Source organism: Mauremys reevesii, linkage group 11 (assembly GCF_016161935.1).
Source record: "Mauremys reevesii isolate NIE-2019 linkage group 11, ASM1616193v1, whole genome shotgun sequence".
In the NCBI taxonomy this organism is placed as follows: domain Eukaryota; kingdom Metazoa; phylum Chordata; order Testudines; family Geoemydidae; genus Mauremys; species Mauremys reevesii.
In genome coordinates this window covers 14983947-15007523 of record NC_052633.1, presented here as the reverse complement: position 1 = coordinate 15007523, position 23577 = coordinate 14983947, and the positions used below count along the sequence as shown (strand labels likewise).

General features: G+C 44.6%; 2 protein-coding genes across 11 annotated transcripts in view; both read left to right on the top strand.

Annotated features, from left to right (window-relative positions):
- MAP2 (microtubule associated protein 2) overlaps window positions 1–6800 on the top strand; it is a 260078-nt gene extending 253278 nt beyond the window's left edge. For all 7 annotated transcript variants that reach the window (XM_039493838.1, XM_039493840.1, XM_039493845.1 and 4 more), the window contains 3 exons: window positions 82–163; window positions 4065–4177; window positions 6416–6800. In XM_039493838.1, coding sequence (XP_039349772.1) covers window positions 82–163; window positions 4065–4177; window positions 6416–6631 — 411 coding nt within the window. In that variant the 3' untranslated portion in view covers window positions 6632–6800. The remainder of the gene's footprint in view (window positions 1–81; window positions 164–4064; window positions 4178–6415) is intronic.
- A 15757-nt stretch (window positions 6801–22557) lies between these two features.
- UNC80 (unc-80 homolog, NALCN channel complex subunit) overlaps window positions 22558–23577 on the top strand; it is a 187089-nt gene continuing 186069 nt past the window's right edge. For 3 of the 4 annotated variants that reach the window (XM_039494666.1, XM_039494664.1, XM_039494667.1), the window contains exon 1: window positions 22558–22968. In XM_039494666.1, the coding sequence (XP_039350600.1) occupies window positions 22877–22968 (92 nt within the window). In that variant the 5' untranslated portion in view covers window positions 22558–22876. The remainder of the gene's footprint in view (window positions 22969–23577) is intronic. The other variant, XM_039494668.1, reaches the window with a different exon arrangement.

Genomic DNA, 23577 nt, shown 5'->3' with positions numbered 1-23577 from the left:
TTTTCCAGTGTTTTTCGAAGCTAGTGCTCTTCCTCTTTGCCCGTTTTCCTTCCTAAAATGTGTTTTGTGCACTTTCAACAGATACAAATTGTAACCAAGAAAATAGATCTGAGCCATGTCACTTCCAAATGTGGCTCCCTGAAGAACATCCGTCACAGACCAGGTAATGTAGGAATTATTTGAACTAATATGGCATATTGGGGGAAAATCCTGCTTGCCTATCTCATGTAAATGGACCCACTGAAGCAACTTACTACTCATGCAAGTAATGTGAACAGGATAAGTGGAGGTTGTCTAATGTACCTACTTCTTAGGGGCTGGATCCTGCAAGATGCTAAGCACTCTGGCCTAATCTAGCAAAACCCTCACATGCTTAAAGTTCAACCTGTGTTTACATGCATTGCTGGTTCAAGACTAGAATGCATGCAATGCATGCTCAAACCCACAGCTCAAGATGCTAACTCGTAGGTACCTGAAGTAATGATAAAGATACTGCTTGCAGTCCATCATGAGGTGATTATTAAGTGATAGCATTCTGGAACCTTAAGAGCTCTATTCCAATTTCAGATTCGCATATCCATAATCCCAGAAAGAGTATTTGATCACCCAGCATCCTCCCTACAAAACTTTTCTCCTCTAGAAAGCACATTACCCAAATCTAATAAACACACATCTAATGTGCCTGTGCTCAAAGTGATGAAAATGGTGCATGATTCAACCCCCAAATGGGATGTTTTTACCCTTACATAAGTGGGGACTAAATTCAAGGATATAAGTAGACTGTTGAGGTCAGTGAAATTACACTTGCTTACACCAGATCTGAATTTGGACCAGGCTAGTTACATACTCCTGTCTGAGGTGGTTCTATGATCTTCAGTGCCAAGAGACTTCGGAAAGTAAAGCCAGGACAGATGGGAGAAGGGTGATAAGTGTTCCCACAAGGACAAGAGGGAAGTTTCCAACTTCAAACCCTCTAAGAAGAGGCAGAAATCCCCATACTGTACTGAACCATTGGGAACTTCATACTCTGGAGGATTCTCTGCAACTTGAGGTCTTCAAACCACAATTTGAGTACTTCAGTAACTCAGACATAGGTTAGGGGTTTGTTATAGAAGTGGATGGGTGAGATTCTGTGGCCTGCATTGTGCAGGAGGTCAGACTAGATGATCATAATGGTCCCTTCTGACCTTAAAGTCTATGAGTCTATGAAACCAGAATGTGAAATATGTCAGATGCTCAGTATACTGGAATATATAGTGTACACAAGCGTCATACTGTATATGCAATCAATAAAGAACTAAATGATCATATATATATATGTGTGTGTGATTTCACATATATAAGCTAACAAATGTATTCAGATGCAAATCCCATGTGATCCTTAGGACTTAGAGTCCATATAGCAATGAACGTGTTACAGGCCTCCACATGTTGGGTTTGTTCATCTACGAAAGCAAGATAGTGGTTACTAATCTTCACTTCATTAATAATCCAAGTACAAATCACCACAAGTTACTAATGGAAATAATATAATAATAATAATATTCTTTATTTTATTTAATTGAGACATTTTCATATAAGAGAGATTGAAAAAGTTTGGTACTGCTTAGTTTAGAGCAGGGATAGGCAACCTTTGGCACGCAGCCCATCAGGGAAATCCGCTGGCCAGCCGGGACGGTTTGTTTACTTGCCGCGTCTACAGGTTCAGCCGGTCGCAGCTCCCACTGACCGCGGTTTGCCGTTCCAGGGCTGCGGGAAGCTGCGTGGGCCAAGGGATGTGCTGGCCACTGCTTCCCGCAGCCCCCATTGGCCTGGAACGGCAAACCGCAGCCAGTGGGAGCTGCGATCGGCTGAACCTGCGGACGCTGCAGGTAAACAAACTGGCTCGGCCCACCAGTGGATTTCCCTGATCGGCTGCATGCCAAAGGTTGCCAATTCCAGGTTTAGAGATAAGATTAGTAAGAGGGGACATGATAGAGATATACAAACTAATGATAGAGGTGCAACTATTTAGCTGTTCTCATAATACAAATACAAGGGGAATGCTCCATTTAAACTAAAAGATAACAATTCTCTGTACACAGCGCAAATTTAATCTGTGGAACTTACTGCCACAAGATACCATTGACTCAAGTGGGAGTTGCAGGTTCTCTACTGAGCCTCACTTCAGCAAAGTACTTAAACACATAGAATCATTGGATTGGGAGGGACCTCGAGAGGTCATCTAGTCCTGCACTTGTGGCAGGACTAAATATTATCTAGACTATCCCTGACAGGTGTTTGTCTAACCTGCTCTTAAAAATTCCCAGTGACAGAGATTCTACAACTTCCCTAGGCAATTTATTCCAGTGCTTAACTACCCTGACAGTTAGGAAGTTTTTCCTAATGTCCAACCTCAACCGCCCTTACTTTAGTTTAAATCCATTGCTTCTTGTCCTATCCTCAGAGGTTAAAGAGAACAATTTTCTCCCTCCTCCTTGTAACAACCTTTTGTGTACTTGAAAAACTGTTATCATGTCCCTGCTCAGTCTTTTCTTCTCCAGACTAAACAAACACAATTTTTTTCAGTCTTCCCTCATTGGTGATGTTTTCTAGATCTTTAATAACTTTTGTGGCTCTCCTCTGGACTTTCCCCAGTTTGTCCACATTTTTCCTGAAATGTAGCATCCAGAACTGGACATAATACTCCAGTTGAGGCCTAATCAGTCCAGAATAGAGCAGAAGAATTACTTCTTGTGTCTTGCTTCCAACACTCCTACTAATGATCATCCCAGAATGACGTTTGCTTTTTTTGCAACAGTGTTACACTGTTGACTCATATTTAGCTTGTGATCCCCTATGACCTCCAGATCTCTTTCTGCAGTACTCTTTCCTAGGCAATTGTTTCTCGTTTTGTTTGTGTGCAACTGATTGTTCCTTCCTAAGAGGAGTATTTTGCATTTGTCCCTATTGAATTTCATCCTATTTACTTCAGATAAGTTCTCCAGTTTGTCCAGATCATTTTGAATTTTAATCCTGTCCTTCAAAGCACTTGCAAAGCCTCCCAGTTTGGTATCATCCGCAAACTCTATAAGTGTATTCTGTATGCCATTATCTAAATCGTTGATGAAGATATTGAGTCCATCCCTATTCAGCAAAGTACTTGAGCAAGTGTTTAAATCCCACTGAAGTTATGATTATAGTATAGTATAGTGGAACCTCAGAATAACAGACACCTTGGGCATGGAGGTTGTCCGTTAACTCTGAAATGTTGGTAACGCTGAACAAAGTTCAGTTTGGGCTCCAGTTCCAGCAGCAGCTGAATTCCCTCCTCAGTGCCAGCAGCTTCCTTGCAGGCAGTTTCTTTCCCTAGATCGGACTGAAACCATGTCCCCCTTCCAGCCGGGAGGGTGGGGTGAAAACAGCTTGTCCCTCTCCCAGCCAGAGGAGGGGAGCTTAAAACAGTGCCCTCTCCTCCCGGCCAGGTCTGTGTGTGAAAACAGCGCCCCCCGCCCCTAACTGGGGGAAGGGGAAAGCAGCGCAGACCCCAGCACCACTCCTGCTCTGCCAGCTGCTAAGCTGGCAGCCCTAGCGTCTTCACTACTAGATGTAAGTGGCTGCCCCACACATGGGGTAGGGGTAGGGACAGGCAACCCAGATGTGCCGACCTTTAAGACAGAATACAGGCACAGTGCAGTATTTGCTTTTTTGTTTTTTTGTCTCTGCTGCTGCCTGATTGGTTTCTTCACATGCTGTTCGGTTGGCCGGTCAGTCAGTAACTCTGGTGCTCATATCTTTGAGGTTCTACTGTATTGAAATGCTTTGCTGAATAGAGGGCACAGCGCTCTTCACCTCTCAAACTCTGGCCCTTTATGAATTATTAGATCATATTTGACAGAGAAGTAATAAATGTCTGTGCCCAGACAGAACTGGGAGGGTGGAAAAAATAAGGCCCTAATAGCTAATTCTGTCAGTTGATTTGCCTCGTTGGCCCTCAAGCTACATTTCCAGGAAACAAAACAAAGTGTATTTGAAATTTAGGACTACTTTATTTTCTTAATTTTTATTTTATTTTGCTTGAATAGGTGGGGGACGTGTGAAAATTGAGAGTGTGAAACTGGATTTCAAAGAAAAAGCTCACGCTAAAGTTGGTTCCCTTGAAAATGCCCACCATACACCTGGAGGTGGCAATATCAAGGTGAGAAATCAGCCTGATGAATTGAGCGTCTCCCTTTGCAAATGCACTTCAGCCCAAAGTTAGCAGTGACATGAATCGTGGTGTAAATTACACAGCAGGTATACATGGGTCAGAAAAATGAGTGTCACTTATATACAGGACTATAGAGGTGAGAGCAGGAAAAGCAACTAACAGGAGAAGAGAAGGTAGAACAGGTTACTTTTCTATGGTTGATCCTCTCAACCTGGAGCCAGTGACTCCCAGTCTGCTCCTCCTGATGCCCAATGCTTTTCCCTTTCCCCAGTTGAACTTCTGTTTTGCCTCCAGACCTCTACCTTTGCTGCTATTCCAAATCCACACTGGGGTTTTAGTCAGTCTAGTAATCCTGACCCAGTGGCTGTCTTCAAACCTCCCTTGTTCCAGGGCCCTCTGGGTGAATAGTACTGTAGAATCACATTATATGCCTCTGACCCCAGAGAATTTGTAAAGTGCATGAAATTTGAAAACAGAAGGCAGACCAGCAGGATCTGTTTATATTTTACCATGTATTTTTTAAGATGCCAGGAAACTCAACCAAAGTTTTAGAAATTTGGAGTTTGAGTTTTAAGTTTGGGCTGAAATTCAGTCCGGGTATTTATTCTAAAGGTCACTCCTGTAAGAAACACAGTTAGTTGTGCAAAACTTACTCTTTCACTTAATGTCATTGAATCACAGAGGGCCATTGTATTGGCATAAAAACAGAGAGAAGGACTTTCAGTGAACATTAGGCTCCTAAGTGCCTACGTCACTTTTGAAAATGGGGCTTAGGTGCTCTTGAAAATGTTACCTCAACTCCAATTGATTTCAATGGAAACTGGACGCTAATTCCCTTTAGAGACCTTTGAAAATCTCAGCCACTCTGTATTGACTAGCACTGGGTGACTATTACAAAAATGCTCTAGGTATATTCCTTTCAGCCATGCTCACTGGCCTTTTGTGTATTCTTCCTGTGAACATTTGAACGACATTCAAACAATGCAAATATCAGAATCACATAAACACGTGCATATTCACTTTCCACAAGCAAGTACTTAACTGGCATTGCTTGTGTGATCAATTGTGTTATCACGACAATTGTAACCAACCACAGCAAACCAATGCAACTCAAATAGGGTGAAATTCACGCCTGTACAGAGGGCCAGCTCAAGGCCTTTGCTCCACTCAAGTCCCACTTTAAACCTTGGGATGATGCTCTGCACAAGGGTGGATTTCACCCATTACAGATACTGAATACTCACAGAGGTACACACATGTTCAATCCTTATGAGGCTTTTTTTAAAAAAGAAAAGACATTTCAGACCAATAAAATGTAGAATAATATATTAATTCAATGAAGACATGATATGCACGTGGATATTCAGAAATAGAGGCAAAAGATGGGATTTTTCAGTCCTGCCTAAAGGAGTTAGGTACCCAAATCCCACTGAAAATCAATGGACATTGAGTACCTAATCCCCTTAGGCACCTTTGGAATCGCAGCCTAAATTTATTAGATAAAATTTTGTTGTGAATTATTCACTCGGCTGTCGCCTTGGTGGGAACCATTGGCAGGCTCATAGGACAGGGCCCGTCTGCTACAGCAGTGGTTCTCAAAGCCAGGCCGCCACTTGTTCAGGGAAAGCCCCTGGTGGGCCGGGCCGGTTTGTTTACCTGCCGCGTCCGCAGGTTCGGCCAATCGCAGCTCCCACTGGCAGCCAATGGGGGCTGCAGGAAGCAGCGCGGGCCGAGGGATGTGCTGGCCGCCCTTCCCGCAGCCCCCATTGGCCTGGAGCGGAGAACTGCAGCCAGTGGGAGCTGCAATTGGCTGAACCTGCAGATGCGGCAGGTAAACAAACCGGCCCAGCCTGCCAGAGGCTTTCCCTGAACAAGCGGCGGCCTGGCTTTGAGAACCACTGTGCTAGAGGACATGCTCCAGCAGTGGTGGCCCAGGAAAAGGTGGTGAGTGACTCCTGTGTCCAGTGCTGGGAGGCTGTTGATCACCTCCTGGCAAGGGCTGAGCTCTCTCAACTCCCGCTGACTTCAAGAACTGAAGGTGACCAGCACCACACGGCAACAGGCCCTGTGTAGGAACGAGAGAGTTGGCCGCACACTGAAAAGGTGGGATGGTGTATGAATAGGAAAGGGTGTCACCACAGAAGACAGGAGTTTCAAATCAAAGCAGCAATAGAAGGTCATTACTTAAAAGCAAAGGTTTAAATGCATTTTGCCTTTCTTGAACAGATTGACAGCCAGAAGCTAAACTTCAGAGAGCATGCTAAAGCCCGTGTCGATCACGGGGCTGAGATCATTACGCAGTCACCAGGCAGGTCCAGCGTGCCTTCACCGCGCAGACTCAGCAACGTCTCATCCTCTGGAAGCATCAACCTGCTGGAATCCCCTCAGCTTGCTACCCTCGCTGAAGATGTCACGGCCGCCCTTGCTAAGCAGGGCTTATGAATTTGCTCCATTTAGCAGTGTATGAAGTAATAATATTTAGACATGAGCTCTTGGCAGGAATGGGCTCAGAGCAGGTGTTACATTCATTCTTTACCATGTCTAAAATTAAGTCACATCCCAAGACTGTAGCAACCATACAATAAAAAAAAACCCAAAATAATTAAATAGATGCAGAAATTGGCCTGATCTCCATTTACAGCAGGAAGACACTGGCTTTACATGGGTATGCAATTGCAGTGTATGACATTGGACGATTATTGTTGCTCTGCTCTGTCTTGCATGGAGTACCGTACTATGATAAAACACATTTTTACCTTTCCATGTGCCTGAGGGCCATTCACCTCTTTCTGACTTGTTACTATCCCAAGTTGCTCATTTCACGGTTCTGTTGACGGGTGGGAGGAAAAAAAAGTCGCCCATTGTAACTTATTACAGGTTAAATTAAACTGAAGAGCCTAGTTACCGGATGGGAAGGGCATATAAAGGAAATCAAGTTTAATTTTAAAAAGTGTTATTTTGTATAAATGGGTAGAAGGAGAAAGACTGGATTAAGTTATTAACGTTTTGGGGCCTGGATAATTATGTCAGTGTATAGCTGATTCCAATAAATTATTTAACTAATAACTAAAAATAGTAGTTGAAAAACATTTGAATTGTGCTTGAGGAAGTGGCATTTTTAAAACAAAAACGCTGTTGAAAGGAAGAACTTCCATTTCAATGGGCTTGTGTCTGATTAGAATGTCGGTTAAGCGGCTAGATTTGTGTACACACTACCGGTTTCACATCCTTTCCATCTGTTTGATACAGTATTATAGATATATATATTTCTCTGTGGCCATTTGTGATACGCCCTCATATACTTGAATATTATACTTCTTTATTCACAGTATCTGTGTCTCTTGCACCCTTTGGTGTTGCAATTTTAGGTATGTAAAAGTAGATGTTAGCAGGGTTTTTTTTCCCTATTCAGAAAAAATACATAAAAAGACAAAAACATTTAGCATGAAATTGCTTTCTGTAACAACTAAAAGCCGTGACCCTGTTTTAGTGTCAGATGCAAGTCTCTTCTGTGATGCTAGAAAAATTATTCCTTTTCCCCACCCTCCCTTTTTCACCAAGACTGATTTTGTGAGTTACAGATGTTTAGAAAAAGGGTTTCCAAAGAGGTGGGTTTGGATTCTGGATTTTTTTAAATCAAAAACAGTTTGGTTTTAGCTTTTTTTTTAAAAAAAACTTCTGTAGTAACAATGAATGTTGGATTTATTTTATTGATTTTTTTTCTTTTGCTAAAGTTGAAAAAAGTATTTGGATGTCATTCCATACCTTCAGTAGTGTCTTATGTGTACACTCGGGCACTCTGGTAGTATAGCAGTAAACACTGTAGAGATGCCAATAAATTATAATTAATAAATTAAATAGATAGATAAAATGAACTCCCTAGCCTGGATCACCAAGGTGACTGAATAGATAAATAGGGCATCTTTAAATCTCAACAAAGAAGCAGCAAGTGTATGTTGACTATAAAAAGTATAAGAAAAGTGTGCATAAACTTGCAGAGACACATAAACATCAGATCTAATGGAGTTACTTGTGAGAACTCCAACAACATTATGGACACTAAGAAAACACTGCTGAAAGTAATATGGTGGTATTACTCATCAGTGGATAACAAATCTGCTGATGCTATGTACAGTAGACATTATAAAATGACTAATTTACACACTTGCAGATTGTTGGCTCTCTTCCTTTTGAAATCTCTAGCTAATCTTTACGCTGTCAACTGAGCTAGACATGAATTGTGTATTAAGTCAACCTTGCGTATTGGAAGCTTTAGAGTACTCTGTTCTTTTTACTGTGTGTGTATGTGTGTGTGTTGGGGATTGATCTGAAAAGAATATAGAGATGATGTTGGTGTCTGTGCAGAAGATTCTTATAATTAATAGCAAAGGATTCCACAGAATTCAATTCATAGTATTAAACTGCACAAATACTAAAGAGTAACTCTTCAGTGTGGTGAATGGAGATTTTGGCCAACCAGTTGTTCCCCGTGGCATTAAGATGAATTATACAGCTCAAACTCCATGCACCTTACTGAAGATGAACTCCTAAATAGCCCCACACATCAACTCCGCAAAAAGCTTTTTCACACTCTAAAGCACAGAATGCTGTTTATAAGTCAGTTATTTTATACAAAAGATAGCGAGTTTAGCAACCATGTTCAGTGCATCAAGAGGGTTCTGATTTCTGCCTTGTAATTGCTGTACTGTTGCTTAGAATAACCAATGGGAATTTACTTGGAAATAATGTGTGGTGTGGTCCATAAAAATGTTTTGCCATTGTTTAAGAAAAACAAAAGGAGGAGGAAGAACAGTATTTTTGATCATGTTGCTCTCCATCAATTAATGCAAATGCACCTTGCAATGTTTTTATTATGCTTTTTGCCAATGTTAGGAAGAGCCTAAGGTACTCCTGAGCCTCAGCTTCACTGAAGTTGAACAAGCTGGTCAGAACAGTATTTAAACTGTGACTCAAGTACTTTTTATCCTGCTTTTAAATAACAAAAAAAACCCCACATTCTGTAGATGGTGAAGTTTAGTTATTGCACGTACACGTCCAAAGTCAGACTGATGTAACACATCAAGTCATTTCCTTCATGCTTTGAAATGAGCTTTCTTGTCTTAATTCAAGCAAAGTCCTTGTAATCAATAATTGTCCTTCGTAGAGTTCTAGAACTTTTGTGAGGAGCTTGATGAAGATAAAAGAAACCAAGAGTTTGTGTTAAATAAAATGCGAGTTACGTTACGCAACTCTAGATATTCACTGAAAAAGCTCATAAGAATCTTAACTTCTCAAGAAGAGTGTCAGTTTAAAAACTTTGCAAGCACTTAGTGGCCATGTTCCAGTTTTCTGGAACCCACGTCTTTAACAGTTCTATACTATTGGCAAGTTTAGCCAGTCAGTGACATCTAAGAGCCAACTTCTCTCTGTTTGTAACAGTGAATAAATAGAAAATTTAAATTAAGCCAAATTGGATAGTCATGAGAGAATCAAAACTGAGTATATTTGTTGAGTGATAGCACAATGGAAAAGGCACTCTGGGTGTCTCTACATCTGCAAAATATCTGTTTCTATGTAATCCTAGGCAGGAAGAAATCCAGTAAAAGTTGAGCAGGTCTTGGTCCAGCAACAATGAAGGAGAAACTAACAATGATGAGGATACTCCTGTGTCCACTAGACAACACACATTTTCACTGTACAGCAGTAAATGGTATTAGCCAGCTAACACTATGTTAATGTACAGTAGCAACATTTCTTTCCTCATTATGACTGCTTGCAAATATATATAAACTGGCCTATCTACACAACCCAAAGGGAGTTGAAAGGCGGTCTATGTGGACTACCGTATATGAGAAAAGTTTTTGCTGGGCTGGACCAAAATATTTTCTGAAAATCAAGTATGAACATCTCTTCAAAGACAGATGTCTTTGAGCGTAGATCACTTTTGTTATATAAAATTAAGCAGATGTAATTTTAGCCTAGGTGTGTGTACAGCTCACTCGCTCTTAGTAATCTTACTCAAGCAATGCCCTCTGCGGGAAAATAATTTACTTTAAGACTTGGAAAGGTCAGGCAAAAAAGCCACTTCAACTTTAGCAAAGAGAAAAAAGAAACAAAAAAATCATATTCTGTATGCTGGGATTTGGAGGAATACGGTCTGCTGTTACAAACCTGTGTTTTTTCTGATAATTCTAGAGCCTGTTACTATAAAGAGACATTTCTTGAATGGCTGGTGGTAGTTAGTTCATGTTTTTCAATCCGATTTGCAATTGTATTTGTCGCTGTATAGTGATTGTTTTGCAAAATAAAATTGCTTGTCATCTAACCACTTGTATCTTTTATTTGTGATGCACATTATATCCCCATCCACTCACTTCATATCATTGTACTGCCTTTAAGAAAATATAAAATAACATATACCTACTAGCAATGCATACAGTCAGTCTTAAGACGAGTCAGAGCAGATGAAGCAGTGGCTCTCGCTTACTCGCCATTATTTCTTGCCAAAGTACCCAGCTTTACAGCCAGCACATCAGTCTTTAGGGAAATATTTCTCTGCTTCATATGAATGAGTTATTTTCTTGTTTATTCTGGATTTCTAGCCCAAATATGAAGTTTAGCTTGACTGTGGATTGAACAGTTAGGTTCCCGAGATAAATAACTGACCTCATGAGTAAATCAGCTTTCCTCCGTTCTTCAAAATTTTTAGACGGACTTTAGTACTTTTGAAGATGTCTCTGGAGGCTGAAGTCATCTATTGCACCCCAGAACAGGTACAGCACAGACAGTGGCTTTACAAATGTCCCTGTACTGCCCCACTAGTGTACCTCACTCCTGATTTGGAAAGAACACCTGTAGGAGAGAATGGATAGGTTCCATCTCTAACTCTCCTAATCCATGGTGTGTCTGCCAAGGGCATATATTAGTGCCAAGCATGATGGTATTTTTATTCTATAAAAACGTAAGAGCTGCCATACTGGGTCAGACCACGGTCCATTTTGCCCAGTATCCTGTCTTTGACAGTGGCCTGTACCAGACCTTCAGGGAGACTATACAGAACAAGTCAATTATGAAGTGATCCATCCCTGTCTTCTGCTCCCGACTTCTAGTAGTCAGAGTTTTAGGATCACCCCAAGCATGGGGTTGCATCCCTGATTTTCTTGGCTAATAGCCATTGATGGACCTATTCTCCATTAACTTACCCAGTTATACTATGCACACTTGCCCACTGGGAACTGGAGTGAGAACTGACACGGGGACCCTCAGATGGTCTTTTGAGACGAAAAGTCCAATAATAAATTTGCCTAGTGGAACCCTCAGCCCTTCATATATTCTTAGTTGTTTGTTTATTTAGATATCAGCCTTATTCAATCTCCACACCAAAGCTCGCCCATCTTTATCTTTATCAAAAGGCCGAAGTTGCTACTGAGTACATGCCACCATAAATCAGCACCTTGTTTTCTTTTGCAAATGCTTACAGAATACACATTTTGGATTGGAGGGAAGAAGAAAGAGAACCCCCCACAGTTTAAATATGTTTTGTTTCCACACCATAAACGGGACCCTCATAGCCAGTTGGGCAACAAGAAGTCCTGCAGGTTTACTTACCCAATCCCGCAAATGGAATTTGTTCTGAGGAAGAAGATATGGAGAGGGGTGAGTTCTACATAATGAAGGGAGGAAGCTATCTTCAGTATTCTTCCCTACATTACATACTCTTTGGGCTAAGAACCAGGTCATCCACCTTCCTGAGCTGTTGACTTGTATCAGGAAAATGTCCATCCTGCAGCAGATGGATTTGTCTCTTTACTTCACTGTCCTGACATGACATTTGTAGCTGTTATTACTGCTATCTTAACTCAAGTTTTAGGCCTGATTCTGCAATGCTGACTCACATATCATTGCTTTATATTCTGTGGAACTTCTTATATGAGTAAGGGTGGTAGGGTCAGGCCCTTTCATTGCAGAAAGACTGAGATAGCCCATCCAATCACACATTATTAGTATTGACATTTATTACGAACAATAATTTTCTGCCAAGACGTTTCTCATTTAAAACATCCTTTCCCCCGTTACTATTATTTGAAATAAAACTCTTTAGAATCATACCTCTGAAATCTATTTCCTTACCAAGATAGCAACTGCTCCCTCCTGCAGGAAAAAAAACAACATGGCACAGGGCTAAAGGGATGAAAATCTCCATAAGGTTCTCCTGACTCCGATTGGTACTGATTTCTCTACTGGGGGAGGGGCAGGGATAGCACTCCCCAGAATAAATCACATGCCCTACCTTCAAAATCTTGGGGGAACATTGGGAAGCAAGGACCATCCCAACAGAGAACCCATGTCTGGCTGCCTCTGTGCCACCAGCCACTGCACCCCTCGTCTGCTAGCACAGATGCAACAGAATTACCCCATTTGAGCTTCATCTGCTGGCACTTGCTCTGGGGACACCCACAAAGGCAGCTCTCCCTCAGAAGGCGGGACTGCAGGACGCTGGGCTGTATTACGTTTCTAAAGGAATATTTGCAGCATTAGTGCTGGGATGACATGCACTCTGTCCTAGCTGAGTCCCTGTCCTCCCCACTCCTCTCACAGAGCCACCAATCCCTTGGTGCAGCTTGGAGGAAGGGGGAAGACAGTGAGCCTACCTTCTGTGTTGAAGGGATATGGTCCATGAGTGAAGGGACCCTCTCCACCATCAGATCATGAGGGCATGATCTGCTCCCAAATTATTTGTGTCTTCCTTGAGCATGCTCCCTGGTTTGTTGGGATGCTCTGGGCACAGAGCAGCTAGCACGGAGGGTATTTTTAAATAGAAAATCAAAGAGTATGGAAGCACATGGCTTTTGAGAGGGGAAAACATTGCACAAACTTTACTAACACAATAAATGAAGGAGCCACTGCCCTCCTTTTAGTGCCCATTAGCTAATAAAATGCTATGGGTGGACAATCTGCAACCTGCCATGGATCTCAACCGCTAGTCTCAAGGGGGAGTCAAGCAGGGACGTTCAGGAGTGAAGACATGACTTGATTCTCCACTCACATCGGAGCAAATCAGAAATAACTCCACTGCAGTCAGTTGATTTACATCAGTGTCAGAGAGAGGAGAATCAGGCCCAAAGGAGGTAGGATGTTAAAAGCAAAGCTGGAATTATAACCCATCAGGACACAGTGCCAGGAGTAAATATAAGACCCAGATGCACCAGAATGCCAACGGGATGCACTGGCAGGAACTGCCTTCTGCAGTTTTCGCCCTCCTTCCCTGCCCCACTCTCTCACTGTGGCAGGCTGAGGGCCTGAGTGCGGATGAGACGCTGAGACCCTGTAAAGCGACTGCTTAGACAGGCCACTAGGGGGCCTTGTGGGAGAAGTATACAAGCTGGCAGGCAGGACAGGAAAGCACAGTGATGCTCCCTGAGTTTCTGTGCTCTGCAGCTTGGCCCGTGCCTGGTCTTTGTGACTCTGTGCTCAGGGGAGCAGACTAAGGCACCCTTTTGATGGGTCAGTGGCTGAGGCAAAGGAAGCGTGAAGGGAAGGGGGTGGCCTGGAGAGTAGCAAAGCGCCTGAGGAAATTACCTTGCCCCAGTGGTGTGACCTGGGGTGGGAGAATCCCTAGTTTGAGGGGAAGAACTGGGGGGACCTGAACAACACCACTTGGGCCTGTTAAAGGAAACCACCAATGGGTGGTTGTTTGGGGTGGGGGCCAGAGACCTGTTCAACAACTACTCAGCTGCAGCTGGGGGAGGGAGAAGCCACACCCATTTCTGGCTCGTGCCCCCCCACCCCCACCCCATTGACTTAAGCAGCTATGTAGAGGAGAGCCCCACTTGCTCCGTGAACCCCTTTGTCTCTGTGCTTGCTGTGGATGAGGGCAGGGGAACAGAGACTGGCCCCAGATGCTGGTGATCTATTTTGCTCACTTCCATCCCTGGGTGTGAACATGTTTAACCAGGAAGCATGGACCTGCATTAGGAATTACTAGACACATGCAGGCTACTGGAGCTCACTGACCTGTGCCTTCTAGGCATGGCATGGCCCATGCCCACTTCCCTGCTGCATTATTGCCTCCAGCAGCTGCTCTGGTCATCCTAAAAAGGGACCTCCCTGTTCCATTTCAGCCATTTGCCTGGATGGCCTAATGTGAGGCCATATCCTGCAGGGCTTAAACTGATAATAGTGGGAGTTTCACCTCCATGAGGCCTGGAAGAGGCATGCAGGATCTAGGCCTTGGGAAAGCCATATGGTTATTAGATTTGCTATGAAATATGTGTGCTATTATTCCTGTTCAGCTCTAACTTCCTAAGGGAGAAAGGGAGCTAATCTGCTTCTTAGATTTGTATTAAAGTTTATTTTGCAGCACTTTATCAAACATCTTAACTGTACCCTGAAGTCCTCAGCTGCTTTAGCTTTGCTTTATAACTAATATCCTTTAACATGGGATCACCAGGCTGATCCTACTTTATTGAGGCTCCAAAGCACTCCTGGTCTCTGCATTAAAATAGAGACCAAAACTGGACAGAGTACTCTAGTCCCTCATTATATGGTACCCTATAAACCATAAAATATCACTTTGGAATGCCTCCAACTGTAAAGCAGTGTCTTATTTGCCTTTTGACTGCAATTGGCCAGATGCTGGGGGGGTCACCACAATTCCTAAATCATCTTTTTACTATACTGAGTGAGCTACATCACTGAAGTTCAAAATCCCTTTGTTTTTAGGCTTAGAGCTTATTTAAACGATAGATGTTTAGAGACCAATGCTTGCCTGAGTTGCTTGGTGATCTTAAGGAAACTTAAGTGGGAGGGAGGGGAGAATCAGCCTGATGCAGCAACAACTTCAAGTTTGCCCTCTAAGCTAAGCATATTCTCACCATAGTAAAGATGGCAAATTCTACACGGCTGGTCTTTCCAGAAAGTTCTATTCTACATTGTCTTCTAAACCCCTCTGATGGTGGTTAAACTGCTTATCTGTGCCATGTAGGCCTGCTCAGAGCAGGATTAGATGAAATGGTGCTTATGACCTCTGTTCCTGCTTGGAGCCCTGTCTACACTAGTGCTCTGACAGTGCTACCAACTGGGGGTAGCAACAGTAAAATTCTATCAAAAACATCCCAGTGTGGATATACCTGTGGATGCCTGAAGCCACACTTCTGCATGGTAGACATGAAGGAATTAAAGCAGACTGTCGAACTCTCATGCACTAGAACTTTGGAGCCCCTGGATGGGACTGGGTTACAGCCCACATGGCACAATAGTGCCAGGTTCAGAAATAAACATAATGAAGCTGCTCTGCACAAGGAAGTAGGAGCCATTAATCATCTACTGAAAGGAAGAGCTAATGTTAGCAGCATGCTTCAGCTGTGGGAAACATCTCCAGTGAAGGAATCAGCCCTGAGAACAAAGACTGTGGATGAGGCTAAAAAATCCTGCTTTAAGCAGGTAGAACTAAAGCAATCCCTGAGTGCAGCTGAAGAGATTTGTCTTGGCACTGTCAGGTGAGGAGCGGCGATTAGCTAGGCACTTCAATTAGCAATCCATTCTTCTCTTGCTGGCCTAATATCTTATTTTTAATAGTACATGGTAGGTGATATACCTTAAACCAGTGGTTCTCAACCCTTTTTGGACCAGCTAGGGTGACCAGATGTCCTGATTTTATAGGGACAGTCCCAAGTTTGGGGTCCTTTTCTTATATAGGCTCCTATTACCCCCCACCCCCATCCTGATTTTTCACATTTGCTGTCTGGTCACCTTAACCAGGACACACTTGCATAGAAAGCCCTAAATGGAGTGAAACTGCTGCTATGCTGGGGGGCAGACAACTGAGCAGCTGCACAGAGAAAGTGTCTCTTTCCCCCCCATGGTAGAGCTTGGCTGCATGGTGCTGCTTGCAGCAGCAGTGTGGGGTGGGGTGGCTTTGAGGAAGACCCAAGGGAATAGATAATACATTTTATATTGTATAGCAATACAGGTGTAGTCCCTTGTGTCTGGAAGGGATTTATGGTGGACATGCAGAGTCTCAGTTGCTACTGTACAACACTGCAAGAGGAAGTGTGGTCTAGTGGTTAGGGCACTGGACTGGGACTCCGGAGGTCTTGGTTGTCCTCCTATCTTGCTGTGTGATCTTAAGGATGTTGCATTGCCTCATTTTCCTTCCCATCCTTTATCTGTCTGGCAGTGCTTCTATGTATTTGAACAGTGCAAATTGCGATGCAGGCCTTACTTTTTGGGGATAGCTACTAGGCTACAAATAACAGATTAACACGGCCCATGATATGTAGTAAATTCAGTGGAGTAGGTGGGATTCCATTCTGTCTTAAGCCACTAGATTGGAAAAAAAGCATTTTTCCCCTACCCCAAAGCATTCCTTAGAGTCCCTAAGCCAATCCTGTTACTTCAGCTGTGTAGTGGGGGGAGGTGGCTCAACGTGCCCTTTGTAATCTAGTTGAATGAGGTTCCAGCCATGTTCTCTTGCTGTTACCCCAGCCTCTTCTGGCTATCTTGAATTATGACAAGAAATCAGAACTGGTTTTTTGGCCCTATGTGGGGAATTATTACCTCAGTATCTGACATTACATAGGTGTTCCCTACACAAACTGTCCAGTCTCCAGAAGAGCTTCTCAGTTAGGGCCCAAAACAAATGGTTGGACTTTCAAAAGAGCTCAGCACTCCTTGCAAATCTGGCCCTAATGGTGGGTTCTGAGCACTTGAAAATGTAGCACTGAGGCCTCTTGAAAATATGGGCCAAAGTGTGGGGGTTTCTGCACATCCTGAGACCCACACTATTCAGTTATACCAGCCAAAGCTCACAAGATATTTAAGTGCAACCTCTGCAGTGTATTAAAAAGAGACTAGTGACCTGTTGGCTTGTGATGCTATTAGACTCCTCAGTGTATTATGCTGTGACACCCCATGTAACTCATTTACTCGTCTCCTATTCTATAGGCGTACTGAATATCTCTGTCTATCTTGTGCTCAAACAAATTATTCAGGTTGATCCTGACTATTTCCTGTGACTGCCATAAAACACAAGTAGGTATCATAGCAACTGCATGTCACTTTGTTCTGATTTGTTTCCTGTATGTCTAAGCTGCAAAATAGCACCAGAGAGAGAGAGAGAGACTCCCTGGGATATAAAGGCATCTGTGGAAACAACCTTTCCCTTTAATACAGAGATCTTTCTAGATATTTAATCACTGACATCCATCGAGCTGAGTCGCTTCTCTTTTTTAAAAACCAAGAGGAAGACTGGCTGTCAAGGAAAGCTGGGGTGGGTCTGATGAGGCATTTCTTACTGGGGCACCATCTTGCTAGTATGTAAGTACACCCAAATGGTGGCTGTTAGTATGCAAGAGAGCCCCAGCTGTGAGAAGATAATCCATGGATTTGATTATCCTATACAAGTAGGATAAAAGTTAATAGAAAATGTGTTCCTAACTTGCAGTCTGATTCTCTCCTGTTAGTTGCCAGTTCCCCAGCCAGGGAACCCCTGCAGAGCAGAGGCTGCTGTAAATTGCAGCAGGGACCAAATTGGCCTGCAGCTACTCCAGAATTTGGGAATCACATAAAAAGCATAAAGCCATCCTTGCCCTCTCTTCCTTAGTCTTCTGCTAGTTACAACTTGGCCAGACCAGAGAATCTTCACCTAGATCTGAGATCCTTATCCTTCTGAAACTTCTTCCTCACTGTTCCTTTTGCACCAGCAGATAGGAATATCCATGTTTTAAAATCCTCTATTTATGCTGACACTTCAGATTTCTTCCCTGGTTTGAGATTCCCAGTACTTAAAATGGCAAGTATGGTAGAACAGGTAGAAACTTTACAAGTTTGCACAGGTAAAGAGCCAGATACTCAGCTGGTATAATTGGCACAGGTCCATTGAAGACAACAGCTGCACGGTTTATACCAGCTGAGTAACTGGCTCAAAGTTGTGTTAACACATTTGTGGCATATTTGGAGCATAAACTGCACAATTAACCCGTTCACTCAGCCTTTTCAAGCTGTTCTACTTGCTTTTATGTCTAGTGTGATTTGGTTTTTTTTTAAAGAAACCCTAGTCTCTTTAAATACTGTAGCTTGTCTGGGGAATTCATCCAGTCTCTTACATTAATTAGCCTACCTGATATTGTGTTTATATACTTTAAAAGACATCTCTCCCACTGGCAAGAGCATATCTTGTCTTGGCAGGGCATAAGACAGCTGAGATCAGCCAGGTTGTCCCAGTTCTTTATCCCACTGTTGAATCTGGCTTGGGCAGGGGAAAGACTTGTCGGTGATACACTCTGCCTGCATCACTACCTTCTTGAGGATGTCCATTACAATTCTTCTATATTGTCTTCTTGAGTGCTGTCATGTGACAATGCAAAGCATTGACATCACTGAACCAGGAACATAATATTTTCCCTAAAGCTTCTCTGCCTTTTCCTAGAAACGTCCACAGCCCTCTCCTTCCTGGCGTGCTGTCACACTTTTAAAGAAACAGGACACTTATTGTCATCCTCCATCTCTTTTTAAATGAGAACTAACATTTGTAGCAAATTACAGTTCCAGATTCTCCACTGGCCTCATCATTCATCCAGGTCTATTCATCTTCTGATCCCATTTCAACTGGACTATACCTCTAGTATCTGATAGACTCCTGCTTTTGAACCCTTCTGGACAGGACCATCTCCCTTCCCTAAGGCAGCAAAGTCACATGATCAACGTCCCACTTTTTTGTCTGTTCTTAGAACCTTTATTATTTGTAATGGTATAGAATCTCATGGAAAAGCTGTGCATAGTGACAACAGCTGGTGTAAAAGACTCTTTCTTGGTGGCCAGAGTAGACCTGAAATAGGAAGTGAACTCTCACTAAACCAGGGATTGTCTTCCACTTTTAGCAGGGCTAGTTATCCTAGTTTAAGTTTGAGTAAGACTCAGATTTCATTCTAACAGCCAAAGATGGTGAACTCGATTTGCCAACTTTCAGCCTTGCATCCTTTAAGGAGGGCCACTTATGACAAAGATTTGTATAAGGCTGGTTGCATTGTCTATGGCTGCTGGGATGCTGACTGTTACCAGAGCTAATGTGGGATCTTTCTGTTGTAACATTCTCTGAGCATTCTGTGCTGCTCTTTTCCCTAGACTATGCTCTTGTGGGGACTGGAAGTAATATACTCAAAATGGTACCATATCCATCAAGTTATGAATTCAGGGTCTTATTGTCAATGACTTCTTTAGAAAGGAAAAGACTGTAAAGTAGTCACAGAAGATAGGGGCAGGATGGGTTGGTTCATTTAATTATCAGAGAATACACAGGTCTCAAACCTGATTTCCCCCCCCCCCCATTGTATATTGGCACTAGTGGCTATTTTAGTCCTAATCTCAATGGTGAGACTGGCTAGCCACTCAAAATGGCATCCACATATGCTTATATCATCCTGAGCCTCTAAGAATGTGGTTGATTCCCATCACAAGGTCTAGTCTATGCCCCATGCTGTCATTAGTCTCTTGGGAGTGACCCCTTTAGTGTGCCAGCACCCACAGAGGCCACGGGATTCTAAGACACCAAGCCTGGGCCTTCCCGTCTCTCCTCATGGCTCCCTGCAACAAATCCAAATCCTTCTGTAGGAGGTGTTTACTGTGCCCCTCTTTTTTTACAGCAACATAGGCAGCCTTTACAAAACAAGGTAACCATTTATTAGTCACCTGGCCTCTGAGTCTCTAGGTTAGCGCAGAAGTTGTTAAGCTATAGTTCACTCTGGTCAAACCAGTGCCACTAGCAGCTAGCCAAGCTGTGATGAACTCCATCTCTGACTCTCCCTACCTGTTCTTCCTTTTTGTCTCCCCCCAGGTCCAGGCTCCTGAGTCCCTCAAAAAGGGCCACCCTTTTTCTGGTTACCTGACTGACATCTTGTTCTCCTGCTCAGTTCCCGAGTCCTACCCTACTGGGGTTTCCTGCTGTTCATTGCTCAGTCACTGGGATGTCTTTGTCACTCTGGACCCTCTGTTGGTTTGAGACAGTTCTTTAATGAGCCTGTTAATTCCTTACAGACAAACCGACACACACACACCCCTCCTGCACTGTTCCAAGAACATTAACCCTTTTGCACCTACATGGTAGCAATGCAATGTACAGAGGAAAACTGAGGCATGCCTAGGATTCATAAAAACAAATTTTAAAAACTCCTTCTTGGTCACAGGTCAACTGGGCTCCTTGGTAAAGTCAGCCAATGCAAGGACAACACCAGACTTAAATCTCATCAAAACTATTGGCAATCTCTGACATCTAGGGGGCAGGGAACCTTATGTAGGTCGCAGAGCATAAGCTACTTGTATTGTTTATCACAAGCCTGAACTTATCATGATCCTGCAGGTAGCTTGTGGCCTCTTTACTTAGTATACCCATCCTGGGAGTTGTGAGCTCTAGGTTTCTCTGAAAATCAGGCCATTTTTATTTCAGTCCCCCAGCTTTGAGAACTGTAGCCTATATTACCTTGCACTTCTAGAGCACCTTTCAACTGTTGGCTTTGAATCTCTTTATACATTTAGCCTCCCAAATGCTCTGTGAAGTAGCAGATATGGATAGGCTTGGCCATAGGAAAGTTTTTACAAAACTAGTGCCATTGCAATGAAGGAAGCAGGGTGCCTCGTTAGCCGCTGCAGCAGAGCCAGCAAAGACACTGCACAGAAATATTGCAGAACACACATCATTTCATGACAGCATCCTATGCAGCTGTAGAACCCAGCATCTTTTACTGTAAGTGGGAATCTTCCTGAGGCCTCTCAGCACATCAGAAAATAAAAAGCTAAGGACAACAGAGGTGGTTTGGATTTCAAGAATCTGACCCTCTTGGACAAGCTGGAGTCATGGAAACTCTCATAGCAAACAGGGCTGCTACCTGTTTCTCTGTCCCCCTGTCTTGCCTGGGTTGCTAGAGAGTACTTGATCCCTGACTCAGAGACCATCTTCTTCTGAGGGGAATCTACCATCCCCATTAAAATATGGAATAGCCTTACCAAAACTAAAGAAACAATCATTCTTTGCTGGAGTCGTTGCAAGCTGCCGCCCACTGTAACTTTCCTCACCCAAGCAAACTAAACTTAGAAGTTCCCAGAACACTCTTTAGCAGCCAGTCTCCTGGAATCCTCTGTTAGAAAAGGGTTGTGGCATGGTGCATGACACTCTCTTGCCCAAAGTCAAGGGCTAAAGTCATATACATCCTGCTGGATGTCTGGCATTTATTATTGTTGGTCACCAAATTTCTGCAGTCCTATCTCCAAGAAAATGCATGAATGAATGGTTTGGGTCCAAACCACAATACGTTACAGGCAACTATTCTCCACCTTCGATGTCCTTGCCTGCAAAGTCCCACAAGGCTAAATCTTCTCCTTTATCACATTCAGCATATACATGAAACAGCACATACTTGGAACAAGTATGGCAGTTAGTGAGGCAGAACAGGCTGAAGTGCCAGCGTTATACAGCTGGCACACACGTATATCTCCTTCATATCAAGTACTAATAGCAACCATAGTTTCCCATCCTGCCAGGAATGGTGGGGCTCAGGCTTTAGCCCTGGGGCGGTGGGTAGCAGACTAAGCCATGCAGCAGCAGGCTCCATCCCTTAATTGTCATGTTTTGGCCTGCGGTCCAAAGCTCACCACCCCATCCAGGCCTCGGCTGCCTCTCCTGCCCCTTCCCCAACACCAGCCCCTGCTGTCTCCCTACCCACGTCCCCATCCAGCACTTAATTTGTCCGCTGGCTTGCCAGAGCCAAGTCAGGCTGTTGTGAAAAGTGATGTTTGTTAATATCACTTTTCACTTTTATTATTATTATTATTATTTTTTAAAAACTGTACCTAAATAAATTACAATGATTTGGACATGGCGATAGGCATATTTCAGTTAATTGAGTATTTTAGAAAAAACTGTCAGAGCCCCCGCCAGCAGGAGTTGGTGGCCGCAATCAGAGACCACCAAAAAACTTCTTGTGAGAACCTCTGCCTTAAAGCACCATCATAAAGGAACAGGTAAGTGAGTCATTCCCTCCTCCGCCTGCCCTATAAACCACCAAAGGTCACATCCTCTCTAGAACAGGGCTCGCCCTTTTTCAGCCCCTGCTGCACCACAAACTTGAGTCCCCCCCACCCCGTCTCCTCTTGCCACCTACTGATGTCCCGCAGGGTGAGGCGGGGCCCCCGCTCCTGACCCTCTTTTTTGGTAGTTACCCAGCGGGCACCCTGGAGGGGGCTGCACACGGTTATTCCTCGCAGGGTCAGAGACCTGCAGGGATGGGGGGGGGGAGCGGGACGCTCCTTGGGAGGAACGGGACGGGAGGGCTCAGCCGCGCTCCCGCCCTGGGCGGGCTGGGGACGGTTGCACCCGCCACAGGTGGTGCCTGGCCCAGCCGCGGGTGGAGGGGGGCTGGCGGCAGCAGCCCTGGCGCTGTAGGCGAGCGCTGCCTTCCCTGGGGCCCCGCTGGGTGGGTGGCGCCCGGCTCCCCGCCGCCAGGCGCGCCCCTGCCACGGGCTGGCGCTGGGCGCTGTCCGCCGAGGGAGGTGCTGAAGGCCGGGAGGAGGCGGACACCGTCGCTCGCTCCCCTCCCCCCCCGCGTCCCTGCCTGCTGCAGCCATCTTGCGCGGCGCGGGGAAGCGGGGCGGCAGCCGCGGGGGCCGCGGGCTGGCGCGGGCCTGGCCGCCGCCGCCATGGTGAAGAGGAAAAGCTCCGAGGGCCCGGAGCAGGAAGGCGGCCGCGGCGTCCCTCTGCCCATCCAGACCTTCCTGTGGCGGCAAACCAGGTGCGAGCGGGGCCGGGGCCGGGCGGCAGGGGCTGCGGGGGGTCCCCGTCCCGCTTGGCAGGCAGCCTCGGGGGGCCCCGCGGCGCTGCTCCCGCCGGCAGGGCTGGTCCTGCCTGGCGCTCTGCCCAGGTCGGAGCGCCCCTAGTTGAACTGGCTCCCGGGTCAGCCCCGGGCTGCAGGGGTCTGCTGGAGGAGGGGGAGGCTGGATGAATACTGGGGGGGTGTTCCCCCCCCTTCAAAATCAGGGCTATTTTTCAGGCAAAATGTAGGCGAATAATATTAATACTCCCTCCTCCCCTCAAACAAACAAACAAAACCTCTGGCTGTCAACCTGTTAGTGCGATGTTTGTTTTTGTAGGGTCTCTATTTTGGGGGGAGTGTGTGTTGTTTAGCCCAGTGGTAGACTGCTAAGGCAAACTTCCATCTGAGGCCTGAGTTTGAGCAAATACTGTAGGAGGAGGGTCCTAAATGGCCTCATAGACTTCAAGGTCAGAAGGGACCATCATGATCATCTAATCTGACCTCCTACATGGCCACAACCTCACCCACCCACTCCTGTAACAGACCTATAACCTCTGGCTGAGTTACTGAAGTCCTCAGGTCTAACTA